At 33.8% G+C, this 20,160-nt stretch overlaps 1 protein-coding gene across 12 annotated transcripts in view; it reads right to left on the reverse strand.

Annotated features, from left to right (window-relative positions):
* The window catches only part of CNTLN (centlein), a 326,291-nt gene that overhangs the window by 129,658 nt on the left and 176,473 nt on the right, over positions 1–20,160 (reverse strand). For all 12 annotated transcript variants that reach the window (XM_084984605.1, XM_084984594.1, XM_084984632.1 and 9 more), the window contains 2 exons: positions 15,694–15,815; positions 14,226–14,345 (listed from right to left, as the gene is read on the reverse strand). In XM_084984605.1, the coding sequence (XP_084840731.1) occupies positions 14,226–14,345; positions 15,694–15,815 (242 nt within the window). The remainder of the gene's footprint in view (positions 1–14,225; positions 14,346–15,693; positions 15,816–20,160) is intronic.

A 20,160-nucleotide genomic window follows, 5' to 3' on the forward strand; every position in this document is an offset into this window, starting at 1 on the left:
CTCCAAGAGACATTAGAAAATATTTTGAACTTATTAAAAAAAACACATTTCAAAAGGTGTGAGGTGCTAAGCAGTGCCTATATGGATATCTACATCATTATATGCTTATATTAGAAATGAAGTAAGATCTGCAATAATGTAAACGTCCAACTTTAAAAAAAGAGGAAAAAAATAAAGTTGAGCGCTTTTTAACATGTATATTGCCCATTTGGATATGATCTTTTCTAAAATATTTGTCAAATGTTTTGCTCACATTTATATTGGGTTGACTGTCATTTTCTTGTTAATTCAGAGGAATACTTTATATATTCTGGATGCTAGCCTTTTGCTGGACATATATACTATAAATATCTTCTTGCACTCCGAAAGTTGCCTTTTAATTAACCTGATACCTTTTAACAAACAGAAGTTCTTGATTTTAATACAGTTCAGATTATCAAATTTTAGTTTTATTTAATTCTCTTAATTAACTCTGGTTTAAGAGATCTTTGCCTACTAAAAAGACAAAAGGGTATTCTCCTATGATTTCCTCTAAAAGCTTTATTACTTAACCCTCACATTTAGGCCTATAGTCTGCATAGAACTGATTTTTGTATATAGTATGAAATAAAAAATTCTACTTACTAAAATAGTTTTTTTTTTTTTAAATTAAAGTTAATGGGACCTTTAGCTGTATAGTAACATCATCTGTCATTCTGGTTATTTCCATTTTTCATAATTATAAACAATACTGCAGTGAACATCTTAGAATATGTGCCAGTATACAAGCTCTCTTTAGTGGTAACTAAAGTGAAATTACTGGGTGTTTGAGTATATACTTTAAAAAGCAGAATAATGTTTCAAACAACAAAAAAAAGCATGCAGAATAATATAACCAACATTAACGTACAAATTATCTAGATTTAAAAATACTAACATCGTATAATATTTAATTCACAGCTTTCATTTTTGTGAAAAAAATAAAATTATTCCATTATTCTCTTTACTCCCTCCCCAGAAGTAAACAGTATTTTTAATTTGATGTATATATTTCTATTTCATTTTTACATACTATATATATATGGGTGTGTGTGTGTATACCTGTGTATGTATATACATATACATATATATATAAATAATAAAACTACATTTTTGTGGATACATGGTATGTTTTTATGTGCACATACATATATATCCACAAAAATATAGTCTGTTCTATGATTAAAATATTTACATTTTTAGGAGTCCCCTGGTGGCCTAGTGGTTAAAGGATCTGGCATTGTCACTGCTGTGGCTTGGGTCACTATTGTGGTGTGGGTTCGATCCTGGCCCAAGAACTTCCCCATGCCATGGGCATGGCCAAAAAATAAATACTTCTAGAGAATATGGTATATCAAATATTATTGAAATTTCTTCATTTAACTCAACTTTTGCTTTTGAAGCATTTCCACTTCAATAAATATAGATCCAATTTATTCATGCTAAATGCAGTATAGCATCACATTATATTAATATATCACAATGCACTTATATCAGCTAATAATGCACATTTAGATTGTTTCTAATTTGATTTTTTTCTTCTTCTTTGGATGCTCTGTGGAACACGGAGTTCCTGGACTAGGGATCAGATCAAAGCCACGGTCTCAACCTAAGATGTAGCTGTGGCAATGCTGGATCCACAACTCACTATGCCCGGCCTGGGATAGAACCCACATCCCATTGCTCCCAAGGCACTGCCAATTCTGTTGCACCCCAGGGAAATTCCTGTTTCTAATTCTTTACTATTAAAAAATGCTGCAATGAACATCTGTACTCATATAACCTAGTTCACTTTAAGAGTCTAAGAATCTATTTCAGACTGAAATTTTTCTTTCAAGAGTTTTATATTCCCCAGATAGAATTACAATCATTGGAAAAAGATATTACCAAATTAGATGAATTTTTACTTCTGAAGATAACTCTGCCTATAACATTCCTACATGGATGATATATGATACTATTTATTTCTATGAACCCTAAGAAGTAACTGATCTACACTGAAAGCACAGTGGTCTAAAGCCTAGTTTTTAGAATAAGCAAAAACTTTGTATTCGTCACCTATATCATTCGAAAAGGAATTTGATATGTTTATGTTGTCATTGGCATTCAATTCAGATGTTCAAATTCAACTTTCTCAATAAAATTATTTTTCCTAAAGAAAGAATATTTTGGGGGGGCTATGCCCATAGAATGCAGAAATTTCCAGGCCAAGGATCAAACTCATGCTACAACAATGACTGGAGCCACAGCAATGACAATGCTGGATCCTTAACCAGCTGTACCACCAGGAAAATCCAAGAAAGAGTATTTTAAAATAGACTCATTACTGTGACAAAATACTTGTAGAAAGTAACTTTAATATCTTTTTTTTTTAAAAAAAACTGAATGATGACTAAACACTTCAGATTTACCATGAAATCCTTTCTTTTTTTTTTTTAGTTTGTAATTTTTATTTTTAAATTTTTTTTAAATAATGATTTTTTTTCATTATAGCTGGTTTACAGTGTTTTGTCAATTTTCTAGTGTACACGTATACATTATTTTTTCTCACATTATCATGCTCCATCATAAGTGACCAGATAAACTTCCCAGTGCTATACAGCAGGATCCAATTGCTTATCCATTCCAAAGGCAATAGTTTGCATCTACTAACACTAAATTCCCCATCCATCCCACTTCCTCCCCCTCTCCCTTGGCAACCATAGGTCTGTTCTCTAAGTCTATGATTTTCTATTCTGTGGAAAGGTTCATTTGTGCCATATATTAGACTCAAGATATACGTGACACCATATTGTATTTGTCTTTCTCTAATTTACTTCACTTAGAATGAGAGTGTCAAGTTCCATCCATGTTGCTGCAAATGGTACTATTTTGTTCTTTTTTATGACTGAGTAGTATTCCATTGTGTATATACACCACATCTTCTTCTTATTTTACTCAATGAATTTATTACATTTATAATTACACAATGATCATCACAATCCAATTTTATAGGAGTTCCATCCCATACCCCCAGCACATCCCCCCACCCTCCAAGCTGTCTCTTTTGGAAACCATAAGTTTTTCAAAGTCTATGAGTCAGTATCTGTTCTGCAAAGAAGTTCAGTCTGTCCTTTTTTCAGATTCTACATGTAAGTGATAGCATTTGATGTTGTTGCCTCACTGTCTGACTGACTTCACTTAGCATAATAATTTCTAGGTCCATCCATGTTGCTAAAAATGTCAGTATTTTGTTCCTTTTAATGGCTGAGTAATATTCCATTGTGTACATGTACCACTTCTTCTTGATCCACTCCTCTGTCAATGGACATTTAGGTTGTTTCCATGTCTTGGCTATTGCAAATAGGGCTGCAATGAACAGCACTGGAGTACACTGGAGTACATGTGTCTTTGCAAGTCATGGTTTTCTCTGGATAGATGCCCAGGAGTGGGATTGGAGAAGTGTCTATTCAGGTCTTTCACCCATTTTTCAATTGGGTTGTTGGCTTTTTTGTTACTGAGTTGTATAACTTGTTTGTCTGTTTTAGAGATTAAGCCCTTGTCAGTTGCATCATTTGAAACTATGTTCTCCCATTCTGTAAGTTATCTTTTCTTTTTTTTTTTTTTTTTGTAAGGTGTCCTTTGCTGTGCAAAAGCTTGTCAGTTTGATTAGGTCCCATTGGTTTATTTTTGCTCTTATTTCTGTTCCTTTGGGAGACTGACCTGAGAAAACATCTGTAAGGTAGATATCAGACAATATTTTGCCTATGTTCTCTTCCGGGAGTTTGATGGTATCTTGTCTTATATTTAAGTCTTTCAGCCATTTTGAGTATATCTTCATGCATGGTGTGAAGGTGTGTTCCAGTTTCATTGATTTACATGCAGCCTTCCAGTTTTCCTAGCAACATTTGCTGAAGAGACTGTCTTTTTCCCATTTTATATTATTGCTTCCTTTGTCAAAGATTAATTGACCATAGGTGTCTGGGTTTATTTCTGAGTTCTCTATTCTGTTCCATTGGTCTGTATGTCTGTTTTGGTACCAGTACCACACTGTCCTAATTACTGTGGCTTTGTAATACTGCCTGAAGTCTGGGAGAGTTATGCCTCCTGCTTGGTTTTTGTTCCTCAGGATTGCTTTGGCAATGCTGGGTCTTTTGTGGTTTCATATAAATTTTTGGATGGTTTGTTCTAGTTCTGTGAAAAATGTCATGGATAAATTGATATGGATTGCATTGAATCTGTAGATTGCTTTGGGTAGTATGGCCATTTTTACAACATTAATTTTTCCAATCCAGAAGCATGGAATATCTTTCCATTTCTTTACATCTTCTTTAATTTCCTTGATTAATGTTTTATAGTTCTCAGTATCTAAGTCTTCACCTCCCAGGTATTTGATTTTTTGAGGTGCAATTTCAAAAGGCATTGTATTTTTGTATTCGTTTTCTAATATTTCATTGTTAGTATACAGAAATATGACTGACTTATGAATGTTAATCTAATATCCTGCTACATTGCTGAATTTTTTTATCAGTCCAAGTAGTTTTTGGGTTGAGTCCTTAGGGTTTTCTATGTATAGTATCACGTCATTTGCATACAGTGACAGTTTTACCTCTTCACTTCTAGTTCTGGTATCTTTTATTTCTTTTGTTTGTCTGATTGCTACGGCTAGGACTTTCACTTATTCTCAGTTAAGAAAAAAAGTGAAGTAGGATTGGTAAGAAGGGGGACAAGATATTCAAGTGTGTTATATAAAGAATTCAGATTTCATACTAAGAGCAATGGAAAGATATTCAAGGCTTTTAAATAGGGGAGAGATATGCTCAGATTATATGATGGTGGTCTGGATAAGGGCATTGATAATAAGAATGGAAAGAAATAATAAATGTTAGAAATAATTGCTGATGTGGAATAATTAAGATTTGGAATGGACTGTTATAAGGAGGTCAGATGCAGATTAAATTTATCATAAACACCTAGATTTTTGGTTTGAGCCAATGGACAAATCATAATGCCAGTTTTCCTGTTTTAGGACACTACTATTTCCTTACTAAAGTTATCATACATTTGCTTGTTTTCCCTTCTAAGCTGTGAGACCTTGATAAAAGTGGTGGCACATTATTTCACCTTGTATACCTGTGTCTGGCAGAGTGCCCAGCTACAGCATTTTATATTGGCTATGGATTAGTATAAAAAGCCCAAAGCCACCCACGCACTGCAAGCTCCTGATTTACTTAACCATGGATATGGAAAACTACAGTGAATGTCTGGACATTTTCCCTTGACTTCAAGGGTTCCTATCAAAGACAAGCTGAATTTGTTGCATAACAAAAGCTTAATACTCTGTGGCACCTAAATCCCCTTTATAGCTTTATAGTACTACTTAGAAAGAATGTCACAGATATTTTTATACCAGTGTTTTTATTTAGGACAATGTTAACATATTTATTTAGTAAAATGTTAAATAGCACTTCGCTGGTTCATACATCTAACTTAGTGTCAATAAAGCAATATCCTCAACTAAGCGAAAAAGATATGAGTCCATGGCATTTCTAAAAGCTTTCCTTGCCTCTTTCTATCTAGCATCACAAAGAGTGGTTTCGCCACATCAGCAAATGGCAGGTGCCCCTAGAATAAACCTCATTAGAGTTCCACAGTTTTTTATTAAGAGTCTTGAAAAATTAATTCAATTTTAAGAAGGATTTAGAAATACTATTCAAATTTGTTTTAGTAGTTTTAGTAGATATCTTCTTTCATGTATTTTGGCATTAAATTTTAAATATACTTATTACTATGTAAAAAAGGATAAATATTATTCCTTAAATAGTTCAGACTGAGTATTTTAATCTATATCCTACTGTTAGAAACAAAACTAAGAGTGTCTGGTCTATAGAAAAACCAGCTGAAACTTCTGGTTCCTGACAAAGAGCTGATGCATTTAACCCTATTATTTTCACTAATTAAATATAAAAACCCTGAATAGAATATAGATGGTCCCTGACTTCCAATAGTTTGACAATGATTTTCCCACTTTACAGTTGTGCAAGAGCAATATGCATTCCATAAAATCTGTACTCAGAACTCTGAATTTTGATCTCTTCCTGGGCTAGTAATATGTTTTAGCATACTTCCTCATGATGCTGGGCAGCTGCAGAGAGTCACAGCTTCCAGTTCATGAGGGTAAACAGACATTCACAGTTTATAATCATTCTGTACCCATTCAACCATTTTGTTCTCCACTTTTAGTACACTAGTCAGTAAACTACATGAAATATTGAATACTTCATTATATAATAGGCTCTGCATTAGCTGATTTTGCCCAATTGTAAGGTAATATTCTATGCAGTTAAGGTAGGCTAGGGTAAGTTATGATGTCAGGTAGATAAGGTTATTGAAAGCATTTTCAACTTCTTTTTTTTCTTTTTTTTTTTTTTTTGGTCTCTTTCTAGGGCCGCATCCGTGGCATATGGAGATTCCCAGGCTAGAGGTCTAATCGGAGCTGTAGACGCCGGCCTTCGCCAGAGCCACAGCAACGCTAGATCTGAGTCGCGTGTGCAACCTACACCACAGCTCACACAATGCCTGATCCTTAACCCACTGAGCAAGGCCAGGGATCGAACCCGCAATCTCATGGTTCCTTTTCAGATTTGTTAACCACAACGGGAATCCATTTTTTCAACTTATGATATTTTTAAACTTACAATTAGTTTATCAGAACAGAACCACATCATTAGTTAAGGAAGATCTATACATAAAACAAATAAAAGAAGACTCTAAAAGGCAGAGAGGAAGAGGATAGGGTAGGGACTTTAGGAGTAGAGAAACAGTAGAAAAACAACCCACAGTGGTAATTCTTTGGCTTTCGTCTTTCCTCCTATCTCCAACTAAATACTGGAAAACCCATGACCCAGAAATGCCAAAAGATACAAACAAAATGTAAAAGGAAAATCCGCTCTCTTGAGTCAAAGAAATAAGAAAGGGACAGACTAGCAGAATAGAAATCTTATTGACAATAACCATCCCTACTCTAGCCATACACCACTGGGAAAAAAAAAAAAAAAAAGCCTTGCTCTTTCTGTCAGTGAAGGCCAAGTGAGAAGCCTGGACTCCCAGACCCATGAAGTGGTAATGAGGCACCCCTCCCGTCACACATCCTTCAATATGCTGTCTGCAGGTGTCAAGTTAGGAGCAAAGACTTCCACCCCTTCCTGGCAGTAACAATGTGACACTCTCCTTCAAGGCATAATGTCATCAGAGATCTGCTAAAGTAAAAGATTTAAATAAGATCCAGAATCTCAAGTTGTAATATTCAAAATGTCTAGGAGACTACTGAAAATGACTTATCACACCAAGAACAAGAAAAATTTCACCTTGAATGAAAAATTAAGAAATGCTACCACCAAGATAACACACAAGTCAGAATTACTTGATAAGGTTGTTAAAAGTGGCTATGAATAAAATGCTCCAGTGAATGATTACAAATGATATTGAAACAAAATACAAAGCCTCAGCAAATAAATAAGAAATATAAAGAAGAATCCAGTGGAAATTTTAGAATTAAAAAAACACAATAACCCAAATAAAAAACTTACTACATCGGCTAAATAGCAGGGATAATAAACAAAAGAGGAAAAAAACAATGAACTTGAAGACAGAACAATGGTAATTACCCAATATGAACATGAGAGAGAAAATAGTCTGAAAAAAAAAAAAAATAAATGGAGCCTAAGGGACCTACAGGACAATATAAAAGATCTAGCACATATATCAATAGTTCCCACTGTAGTGTGGTGGGTTAAGGATCTGGCTTGTCACTAGGGCAGCTTGGGTCACTGCAGTAGTGTAGGTTCCATTTTAGCCCAGGAATGCTAAACACATGCTGAAGGTGTGGCCAAAAAACAAACAAACAAAAAGGCTTATATCAGTAGAGTCACAGAGGAGAAGAAAGATAATGTGGGGCTTGAAAAAGTATATGAACAAATATTGACCAAAGTTTCCCAAATCTAACTAAAGGTACATAATTAGAGATTCAAACAACTTAGAGAATCCCCTAAAAACTAAACTCATGAGATTCTCACTATGGAGCAATGGGATCGATGGTGTCTCTGCAGTAGCAAGGACATGGGTTTGACCCCCCAGCCCAATGTAGTAGGTTAAGGATCCAGTGTTGCTGCAGTTGCGGCATAAATTGATACTCCAGCTTGGATTCATACTCTGGCCAGGGAACTCCATATGCTGTGGGGAGGCCATAAAGAAAAAAAAAAAAAGACTAAACCCAAAAGAATCTATGCCAAGACATGTCATAATTAAACTTTTTTTTTGTTGTTGTTTTTTGGTCACACCCACGGCATGTGGAGGTTCCTGGGCCAGGGATCAAACCTGCACCACAGTAGCGACCTAAGCTGCAGCAGTAACAATACCAGATTCTTAAGCTGAGGCACCAGAAGAGAACTCCCATAATCAAATTTTAAATAGTAAAGACAAAGGAAAAATTACTGCGAGCAAATAGAGAGAATGATGTATCACTTTTAAGAGAGCAGTGATTCAAATAACAATGTATTTTTCATGAGAAACCATGGAGGCCATAAAAAAGTAGTACATTTTTCAAGTGCCAAAGAAAAGAATTGGCAATCTAGAATTCTCTATGTGGTGAAAACATCCTTTAGGAATGAAGGTCGAAACATTTTAGATAAAGGAAGACTTAGAGAATTTGTTGACTACCTTAAAAGAAGTCTAAAGGGAAGTTCTTCAAACAGAAAGAAAATGATAAAAGAAGAAAACTTGAGGTCAAAAATAAAGAATAGTGGGAAAATTTAAATATTCCATAAATACAATAAGCTATCATTCTTTTGATGTTTTAAAGTTATACTTGACAGGTGAAGCAAATATTGTTAAGAGTAATTAATGAGTTTCTCTATGCATTTAGGGAAAAGCATTAAGACAATCATATTACAAAGGGGAGAGGGTAAAAGGACACAAATAGAAGTAAGGTTGCTACATTCCTGAAGTGGAAAAATAATTCCATGGAACTATAATAAGGTTTGTGTATAAAATACTTAAAGAAAACACTTTTTTAAAGTATTATATATCTCTTATTCAAAGCGATATACTCCAAAATCTTATGGACAGATAAAAACATAATTCCAAAAAAAAAAAAAAATGAAAGCAACACATAAGAATGGAGAAAGAGGGAAACAGAGGAAACAAACAAAGCAAATAATAACTTTGCACTAACATATCAATAACGCAAGATAAAATGTCAGTATGTAAAAATGTAACTTGTTTCTATACACTAGCAGTGTACAATTAGAATCGAAAATTAAAGTTAATATACTATTTACAATGCTTCCCCAAATTAAATACTTTGGTACAAATCTAATAACAGTATTAGATATACAGAATCTTCACGCTAAAACTATAAAACACTGATAAAATAAAATCTCAACAAATAAAGTATTCATGGAATAGAGGACTTCACATGGCTAATATGTTAAACCTCTCCAAATTAATCTATAGATTTAGCATAATTTCAGTCAAAATTCCTACAAGGTTTTGGTAGTTATAGCTATTTTTTAAACGTATTTTTGTAGCTAAAACATTTTATGGAAACACAAAGGGATCAGAAAAGCTGAAACATTTGAAAAAGAATAAAGCTGACTAACACTGAGTTCAAGACGTATTAGAGAGCTACAGAAATCAAGACAATGTTGTGTTCACAAAAGCTCAGGAATTCATATTAATAAAACAGAGTCTTGAAATAGACCCACAGAAATACACTTGATATTTGGCAGTTACAAAGGCAATTTATTGGAAAAGCAATAGTCTTTTCAAAAAAGATCTTGAGGAGCCCCCTTGTGGCTCAGCAGGTTAAGGATCTGCTTCTGTCACTGCAGCCGCTGAGGTCACTGCTGTGGTGCAGGTTTGATCCCTGGCCCAGGGGAACTTCTACATTTCGTGAGCATGGCCAAAAAACAAACCAAAATGATGTTGATATAACTGGATATATACCTTTGTAGAAAATGAACTTCAACCTATAACTCACACCCTATATAAAAATTAGCTGAAAATGGATCATAAAGCTAAATATAAACCTTTTTAGAAGAAAACAGAACAAATACTATTACTTTGGGTCAGAAAAAGTTATTAGATATGACACCAAAATCATAATCCATAAAAGAAAAAAAATGGTAAATTTGACTTTATCAAAATTAAAACTTTCTTTATGCAGAAGACACTGTTCAGAGAATTGAAAAGATAATCTATACTGGGAGAAAATATTTGCAAGTCATATATTTGCTTAAGTATTTGCATACAGAATATGAAAAGAACAATCATTGTTTAATTTGTTTAACAACCAATCAATTGTTTAAAATGAGTTAAAGAGCTGAAGTGACATTCATAAAAGATGTAAAGACAGCAAATAAGCATGTGAAAAGATGATCATTATTAAGGCAAAGCAAATTAATATCACAATGAAATACCATTATATACCTATGGGAATGGTCTTAAAAAAATGACAACACCAAGTGCTGACCAGAATGTGGAACAACTGGCACATGTGAATTCCTAGTACAAATAAGAATGGTGGAGTTCCTGCTGTGGCATAGTGGGTTAAAAATCCAACTGCAGAGGCTCAGGTTGCTATGGAGGTTCAGGTTCAATCCCTGGCCCAACGCAGTGGGTTAAAAGATCTGGCATTGCTGCAGCTGTGGCATAGGTCACAGCTGTGGCTCGGATCCAGTCCCTGCCTTGGAAACGTCCATACACAGCAGGTGCAGCCATTAAAAAAAAAAAAAAAAAAAAAAAAAAAGTAAGAATGGTATAGCTACTCTGGAAAACAGTTCAGCAGTTTGTTACAGAGTTATACATACACTGACTATATAGCCATGCTACTCCTGGGTATTTACCTAAGATAATCAAAAAGTTATGCTCACACAAAAATCTATGTATAGCAGTCCTATTCACACTTGCAAAAATTAGAGAAGACCTGAATATTCTTCACAATACAGACAAACAAACTATAGTACACTCATACAATAGAATACCATTTAGCAAAAAAAAAAAAAAAAAAAAAGGTCAAAGAAGCCAGACTCAAAAAGTTACAGCTTACATGATTCCACATGTATAACATTCTGAAAAAAAGGAAAATCTATAGGGAGAACAAATCAGTAGTTGCCAGGTGTCAGGGATGGTGGGGGGAATTTGACTACAAGTGGGAAGAACAAGGAAATCTTTTGAGATGATAGAACTAGCTTGTATCTTGATAGTAGGGATAGTTACTTGAATCTTTCATACATTATACATATATATATATGTGTTATAACCCAAAAACTGTATTCTAGGAGTTCCCTTCGTGGCTCAATGGGAACAAACCTGGCTAGGAGCCATGAGGATGTGGGTTTGATCCCTGGGCTCGCTCAGTGGGTTAAGGATCCAGCATTGCCATGAGCTGTAGTATAGGTTGCAGATGAGGCTGGGATCTTGTGGGATCTTTTTTTGCTACGGCTGTAGCATAGGCCCAGCAGCTGTAGCTCCAATTCTACCCCTAGCCTGGGAATCTCCATATGCTGCAGGTGCAGTCCTAAAAAAGCAAAAAAAGAAAAGTGTATTCTATTTATTTTTAAATTTTTTGTGTGTCTTTTTATCTTTTTAGGGCCACACCTGTGGCATATGGAGGTTCCCAGGCTAGGGGACCAATCAGAGCTATAGCTGCCAGCCTACGCCAGAGCCACAGCAATGCCAGATCCGAGATGCATCTGTGACCTACACCAGAGCTCACAGTTAAGCCGGATCCTCAACCCACTGAGCAAGGCCAGGGATCGAACCCACAACCTCATGGTTCCCAGTCGGATTCATTTCTGCTGCACCATGATGGGAACTCTGAAAACTGTATTCTAAAAATGTACTATACATAATTTTTTTTAAAAAAATTCTGTCCTCATCAGTAAACAATTCTCAATGAATAAAAGACTGATGTTTCCAGGTTTCCTTAAGTCTTATTGTTTCATCAGGATACTTCTAGTTTACTTTTTAACATCATATTTCATTAGACTGATAATAATGAACATGTTTTCAGGAAAGCTCCCTAAGAGTAGGAAATTGTCTGATATTCTCATTTCAGTTAACCTAGTAGAGTGCCAGTCACACAGCAGTAACTCAAACACATTTGTTAACTGAATAAATGTTTCACAAAATAACCCTCCCCCCAAAAAACATTATTACATGAATTAAAGTTTGTATCAATTATTTAGCACTCAACTCAAACTTCACTATTTTTAATAAATTAAGACTGATCTGAAAAACAACTATTTTAAAAATAGTTATCACATTAATAAATTTAAAACAGATTTCAAGGGAAAAAAATCCCACATATTAATGACTCATCATTTAATTCACAGAACTACTTACAACATACACATACTGCTGAGTGAACAGACCACAATTCTGTTGGTTTCCTAACTTTCTTAAAAGGTCTTTATTACTTTTTCTTTAGTTCTATTTCATTAATGAATAAAATAAACCCCAGATAAACCCCACTTTCAGCTAACCTCTGCTTGAAATTTCTTGAATATATTAGATCTTACAACTAGTTAGATTAGGTTTCACAGCTAATTCATTTTGTCCAAAATTCACTTTTGTTTTTAGAGACAAAAAGATCACACGAGATTATCAGAGAAGACATGGATAAAACCTATAAAAACATTATGCTAAGTGAAAAGGAACTAGTCACTATGAACCACATATTGTATGACTCTATTTGTATGAAATGTCCAGAATTGGCAAATCTATAGACACAAAAAGCAGATTAGTGGTAAGCTAGAGGGTGGAGAGCAGTAGAAAGATTATGAATGTTACAGGCAAACTGTGAGGGGCTTTTGGGGGGGGAGTGAGTAATGACAATGTTCTAAAACATACTGCGATGATGGGTGCACAACTCTTTGAATACACTAAAAACCATGGAATTGTTCATTTTATATGGTGAATTATATGGCCTGTCAATTATATCTCAACAAAGCTATCAAAAATTATCAGGGAATATTTCTTGGACAAATCTATAAAATGCATAAAATAATTTGCAAGATAAGAGACTTTATATCAGCCACAAACATTTAATACTAAGATATAATGCACTTTAAGAATTGGAAATATATATTTAAATCTGATATGATCATTCCCTCAAAAGTTTTTCATTACATGGAAAACAAAGTAATCTAAAGTTACATGTGTTAGTATATAATATATAAAGTAAGATTCTAATTTACATCTACCAAAATTCAATGCTATTTATTTACATTGCCACCTGATACTAAATTCTAGCAATCTAAAAGACATTCAGGCTTTCAAAAATACTGCATGGTCTGAGTACCAAAAATTAACTCTAAATGAAGAAAACAGTTAAGTAGCAAAAGAGGCTAATTATGTTGGTCTAACTCCTTTTTGTTTCCAAAAAAAAAAAAAAAAGTGTTCTTTCTTTGCCAAGCTGAATATAATAGACTGTGAATTATAAGATCAAGGAAGCAAACTGTATGTTTTCTAAAATATGAGTATCCTTCATCAAGTTTTATACTTAGGGCAGCTAAAAGACCTATGTGGAGGGATCAGCATTAAGCCCAAAGGACAGGCAGTGCACAGCAAGAAAGAAAGCAATTCCCTCGTGCCCTTTGCAGGTCACTACCAAGGACCATGTTAGCAGATCCATACCAGACCCTTAACAGGCAGTTCTGCTGCTACCAGTAATTAGCTTGGACAGCTCTGGCTCCAAGAGTAGCAGCAAGGCTACACCATAATGAGCTCAGCTGGGATTAGCAGGACAGGGCAGGGAACCAAGAGAGCTCAGGCATTCTGCATTGCGTATGTATCTAGGAGATCAAACAAGGATGGCTGGCTAGGTTATCCCCTCTCCACCTCATTCCAAAAATGAAGCACGGCAGTGTCTAAAATACAGGCTAATGAAGAGCGACACCTCCAACAGATGAGAGCCACATTAATTAACACAATCCCTGGATCATATTATACAGTTTCGGCTAGAGCTAGCAAATGTGCAACTTGTTATTGCATTATACATATATATATATTTTAAAAGCTCGTCTTTTTTTCTTTACTTTTAGTGGCAATACCAGATTATTTGAATTTCCAAATTTTATGAGGAATTTCTCTCATGGCCTTTAAGACAAAAAAACTTCTCTCAAATATTTATCTAAGTCCACATTGTTAAAAAAAAGGAAACTCACTTTTGAATTATTAGCTCCTGGTTCTCCCTTTTGAAATAGGCCAGTTCATTCCATACAGCATCAGAGTCTTCTTGCCGAAGTTGTTGAGGATCTGCTCTCTTCATTTTCCTGATTTCCATCCTATTTTTAAAATAAAATTGCCTCCTTACTTAACATGTTCAAATTGCAATACAAATTCACTTACGTATTTCCTAAAATTTAAAAATATCTATTGTCCAAATTTCTAATTCAAAGTTACTATTTATGGAATGAATTTCCTAAAACATAATTATGTAGAAGTTAAAATCCCAAATCATGAGTTCCTAAAAAACTAAACTGCCACTATGGAAAGCAAATTTTGAAGCAGATACATGATGTTCTCAGGTATATTGCTCTCATTCATTCTACTAGTAATAAAATATACACTATAGAACTGTCACAACTTCTAAAAAAGGACTATAAGCAATCAACACATATAGAATTTGCTGCCAACCAATCTGAATGTGGTTTATGTGCTCTATCTTAAAACAAGCAATTATCAGTGAATATCAGAACCTCAGATGGTTAGAAAGTTGTCCTCACACTTTTAGTAATTACTAAAAAGTTAGGCTAAATCCAGGACAAAGAGACGTATCATTGCTTTACTGACAAGCAATGTGAACGCTTTTCATTCTTCAAAGGAAAAAATTAGATGTGACAATTATCTCCAAAACATGCCAAATGCCCTTTATGTTTTAATTTTCTATACATAAAACAAACTCTTCATTTTTATTTTGTGAAAGTGCTGTACTGGCCAATTTAGAAACAGTATTTCTCTACAGAACCGACCAATGTGTATCATCAACATTGCCCTAAAGGATCCATCTCTAAAGATGAGAGGGTAGTAGATTTTCTGTACTCATTCAGTCCTTTGCCCTCTGTTGATACTGTTAACAGGGGAGCCACTTACAACTAACCAAGATCTGAACACCTGTTCAGAGCAATTGAACTGAGACCGCCAATTCATTCAGATAAGCTGCAGAACAAACTGATGGATAGTAAAGATTTTCAATTGCATACTAGGTTGAAAGAGTTTTAAGATAGTTAACTATATATATGAATTTCGTATTTCTCATAGCTTCCAATTAAAATTTAAATCTTTTTGAATTATATACATTGTAACACCAATTTCATTTAAAGTAGTTTTTCATCATATGGATATGAACTACTTTTTGCTTTAAGTTATATACTTTTATTAAGTTACTTTATAGATATTAAAAATATATACAATAATTCACAATCACCTATGCTAATGATTTCCAAAAATGACTGTTATTGCTAGCATATTGCTGTTTTCATTTATCATATTCTCTATTTTTAAATCCTCAATAAAGATATGACTATCAAATAATTTCTTTAAAATCAAACAAAAGCCATTAAAGTACCTATACGATGCTACTCCATTTCATTTAATATTTAGGGAAATGCCTTTATGAGCTATGTAACTCACATGCCACTGCCTTCTTCCCACTGTTTTAATTGCTCTTTTACTGCTCTGTAGTTGGTCTGTAACATCTGTAGCCTTTCCTTGCGTTTTTCATGGGCATCTCTTAGCTCATCATTTTCTTGGCTCTGTAGAACACAAAAAAGCAAGTATACAAGTTTGAAGAAAGTATTAGAACAATGTTACAAATAAAAAGCTACCTATATAAATATGAAATTTGAAAGAAAATAGTATATAAATATGAATGAATTTGTAATTATTATTTAAGCAGAAGAAAAAGAATTCCTAACATCACAGGTTTATTTAATAAATTTGAGGCACTCCCTGCATTTTTAAAAATTGCCTAAGTAATTTCAAAATTTTACCAACAAATTAGTTTCATTCCTTTCTCTTTTTAATTAGTATACATACACACATTTATGAACCAGTCTTATATAATTTTTTCCCTTTTTCAACACCAGGATTTGTCCATACATACAGCATAATTATTTGGTTAGATTTAAGTGCACATACAATTAGTGTAAGGACACTAATCATAATAACACCAGTTCTTTAGCCCACAGATTTATAAATAGTTTGTTATAATGCACAAAGATTACACAGGAGGAAGAAAATCAGCTTGGACCTATGTTAGAGTGACATAGTTTAACATTTTGGATTGAACCATGAAGGACTGAAATGGGAAAGCTCTTCAAGAGGTTACAGAATACACAGTCCAAACATTACCAAATTAAACAATGATAGTCAATGACTTCTAAATGTTTTAAGTAGATCACATGCATAAATGTTCACTTTTCAACATAACCACAAAATAAACTTACAAAGGCCAAATTTTCAGTCCTCAGGGGATGTATTTATATTGCTTATAAACAGTTTCTCAAAGAAAAATAAGTAACATGTTAAAATTTTACCCTTGAAAATTTCAAAATTTGTTTTTTAAACTCTTTCTCATTTTCTGTATGGAAGAAGTTTTATATTTATTCGGTGCAAGTAACCAAGTACTCTCTAGTATTATTTACAGTAAAATGAAATTAGTGGGCACATGGCAGCCAAAAAGATCTGAATTCCATTCTTGGAGCTTTCTTTTGTTAGCTGCATAATCTTTTTTTTTTTTTTTTTTTTTTTATCTTTTTGCCATTTCTAGGGCTGCTCCCATGACATATGGAGGTTCCCAGGCTAGGGGCCGAATCGGAGCTGTAGCTGCCAGCCTACACCAGGGCCACAGCAACGCGGGATCCGAGCTGCATCTGCAACCTACACCTACACCAGGGCCATGGCAACACCGGATCCCCAACCCACCGAGCAAGGCCAGGGAACGAACCCACAACCGCATGGTTCCTAGTCGGATTCGTTAACTGCTGAGCCACGAGAACTCCTAGCTGCATAATCTTAAGATTACTATTTAAATTAATTCAATTTCTTTTACTACAGAATATGGAGAAAAACACAGAAATTCATATTATGACAACTAAACTAAATAAGCTAACATGTAGGTAAAGCTCTGCAAACTGTGCTTGCCCTATAGAGGAACAAACTCTGTCCTCTTCTCAAGTATTAACACCGATGCTCTTATCATTTAGAAGCCAAATTTACTGTTTCTAATCTTGACAGTGAGCTAATACTTTATAGTCTGCATTATTCTATCTCTCAACACTATGGATATTTTGTCATTCTATTTTGAATATATAACTAGTAAGATAACTTTAACAATTCTCTTAAGTAATTATTAGGAAGTACTTGAGCCCTGTGTATACCAAGTGATCTCTATGCCATATAGAAAGTACTTGATGAAAAATCATGAAAATGGCATCACTTAACAGGGGAAATCAGAATAAATGATACCCCAAAAAGTTTTAGAAGATACACAAACACAGTCACTGCATAGTTACTTGCTAAAAAAAGTAGCATAGTTTAAAACCATGTTTAAAAATTCAGGATACTGAATTCAATTTTATTTGTTTCAATTGAAGAACCATATGTTAATAGTCTATGACATGCTGGGTGTTAAGTGCTGATGAGAGTTCAGGTCCTTTTGCTTTAGTTACTAAATTTTACTTTGACAGGGCTACTTAAAATTCAGTGTGTATCAATTTCTCCATCTTCAAAATAGAAGTTATTTATATCTCCTCTGGTAAGACATAAAGAATGATATACCTTGACTTTAAGTTTCCCAAACTGTTGGTAAACAATCTGGTTTCTTTGACAAATAAATTTTATATTCTTAAATATGTAAAATAAGTAATTTAAATTAATCTAATAGAATAATAATATCTTCTCATAAATGAAAAAAGTTAAATATATTTATCAGGATTCGTTACAAACTAATAAAACTTATTAGGAATTTGAACAGTAATATAAATTTATTAATAATTACAATAAATTTACAGGCATTAGAAAAGACTCATGTCCAAATATAATTTTAAAATAAATTTATTAATTGAGTACTTTGTTAGATAATTCTAAAATAGCTTTCTGTAATTATTCTTCATTGAACCAAAGTCCTTCCCCATAAACTCTCATTTTAGGATGAATTTCTTAAAAATTATTACATGCAAATCCAATGTTTTGGAATTATTAAGTCTGTTGGAGTCCCTAGAAACTCTGCGTAAAGGGAACGTAAAAGATTGACCAAGAAGTAAAAATTAATAGGATACTCAAATTTTTTCCATTACCTTTCACAATAATCTTCTGTTGAATTAATGGAATAATTTGAGTTTCTTATTGATAGCACTGTCATTATTTTCATGTTTTCTTAGTACTGCCCTAGCTACCACTATTCACTGAAATTATACCCAATGTTTTCTTTAATTCTCAAATAGAAGTCAACTATACTATGCTAATAAACCAAATATTAAGACTTAATAAAAATTTCCTGAGTCTTACATGTCACTCACAATGTGCCAGGCTCTATATTAGGCACAGTAGTTAACCAAAGCACTTAATGTGAACATTTCTGATTCCTAAAACTTTAGCATAATATATTCAATATTAGTAACTAGTTTCTGTTTTCCTATAGTAATTGAAATAAGTGGCTCCTCCCATTAGGTAGTGATTATAGAAAAACTTGTTTTAAGTAAGCTTTCTGCTTTACTTTTACATGCTTTGTAATTTATTACACCTAGCACTATTTACATAATTCTTATAACTCTTAACCATTTACATAATTTTTTATTCTTATAAATTTGTATAAAACATAATTCTTATAAAATCATTAAAATCCAAACTATTACAAGTAAAATCAAACTGAATATTATTTGGTAAATCCATATATAGACAAATTAAAATGTTAATTATTTAAAAATGGAGTTTCATCCATAGATTTGTGCTTTGAGAAAACTGTTATCAAATTGTGATACATGGGATTCCCTTTGTGGCACAGCGAAAACAAATCCAACTAGTATCCATGAGGATGCGGGTTCAATCCCTGGCCTCACTCGGTGGGTCAGGGATCCGGTGTTGCCGTGAGCTGTGGTATCAGTCGCAGATGTGGTATGGGTCCTGCGTTGCTCTGGATGTGGTGTAGGCCTGCAGCTGTAGCTCCGATTCAACCCCTAGCCTGGGAACTTCCATATGCCGCGGGTACAGCCCTAAAAAGCAAAAAAACAAAAAACTGTGATACATGGGTTAAATTGATCCTAGAGACTACTGTTCCCTGGGTGTATTTCAAATATAAACAATAAAATTGTATAAAAATGTAAATATAAGATAGATAGTGAGATCATATATAGCTCAAAGAAAAACATTTTCCCTATTTAACTGCAAGAATAATAATAAAAAAAAAGAATAAATGTTGGCTGAAATCTTCAGTCAAAAGTGGGATATCTCAGGAGTTCCCATTGTGGCTTAGTGGTTAAAGAACCCGACTAATATCCATGTTCAATCCCTGGCCTCATTCAGTCAGTTGAGGATCTGGTGTTGCTATGGGCTGTGATGTAGGTTGCAGATGTGGCTCAGATCCCAGGTTGGTGTGGCTGTAGCATAGACCAGCAGCTACAGCTCTAATTCAACCCCTAACCTGGGAACCTCTATACGCCCCGGGTACAGCCCTAAAAAGCACCCCCCCCAAAAAAAAGTTGGATATCTCACAAGAAATGTTTACAAAGAATTATCAAAATGCTTTTTTATAATATTCTAACATATACAAGTTAACTATGGCTTGGATTATAATTCTTTAAGTCTAAACAATAGTGTATCATTTGGAAAATATTATCCTCAAAGATCTTACAAGAAAATCAACTATTAAGACTGAAAAATACATTTAATATCACTAATTACTACACTTTCCTATAGGACACATCCAAAAATATCACATGGGCAATTACTGAATTAGGTCTATTTATTAGATCATTCAATAAAATATTTACAAAGCAATTCCATGTATTTTGCAATTAAAGTAGCTAAACTAGAGGCTCTAACTTCTATGTACAAACAAGTCTCAATGACTAAAATATTAGAAAACAGAAAATAGGAAAG

The sequence above is a fragment of the Sus scrofa genome, chromosome 1 (genome assembly GCF_054392235.1).
Source record: "Sus scrofa isolate SSC_HxYL_T2T_F1_AM1 chromosome 1, Sscrofa_HxYL_maternal_Yorkshire_Landrace_v2.0, whole genome shotgun sequence".
NCBI classification, from domain to species: domain Eukaryota; kingdom Metazoa; phylum Chordata; class Mammalia; order Artiodactyla; family Suidae; genus Sus; species Sus scrofa.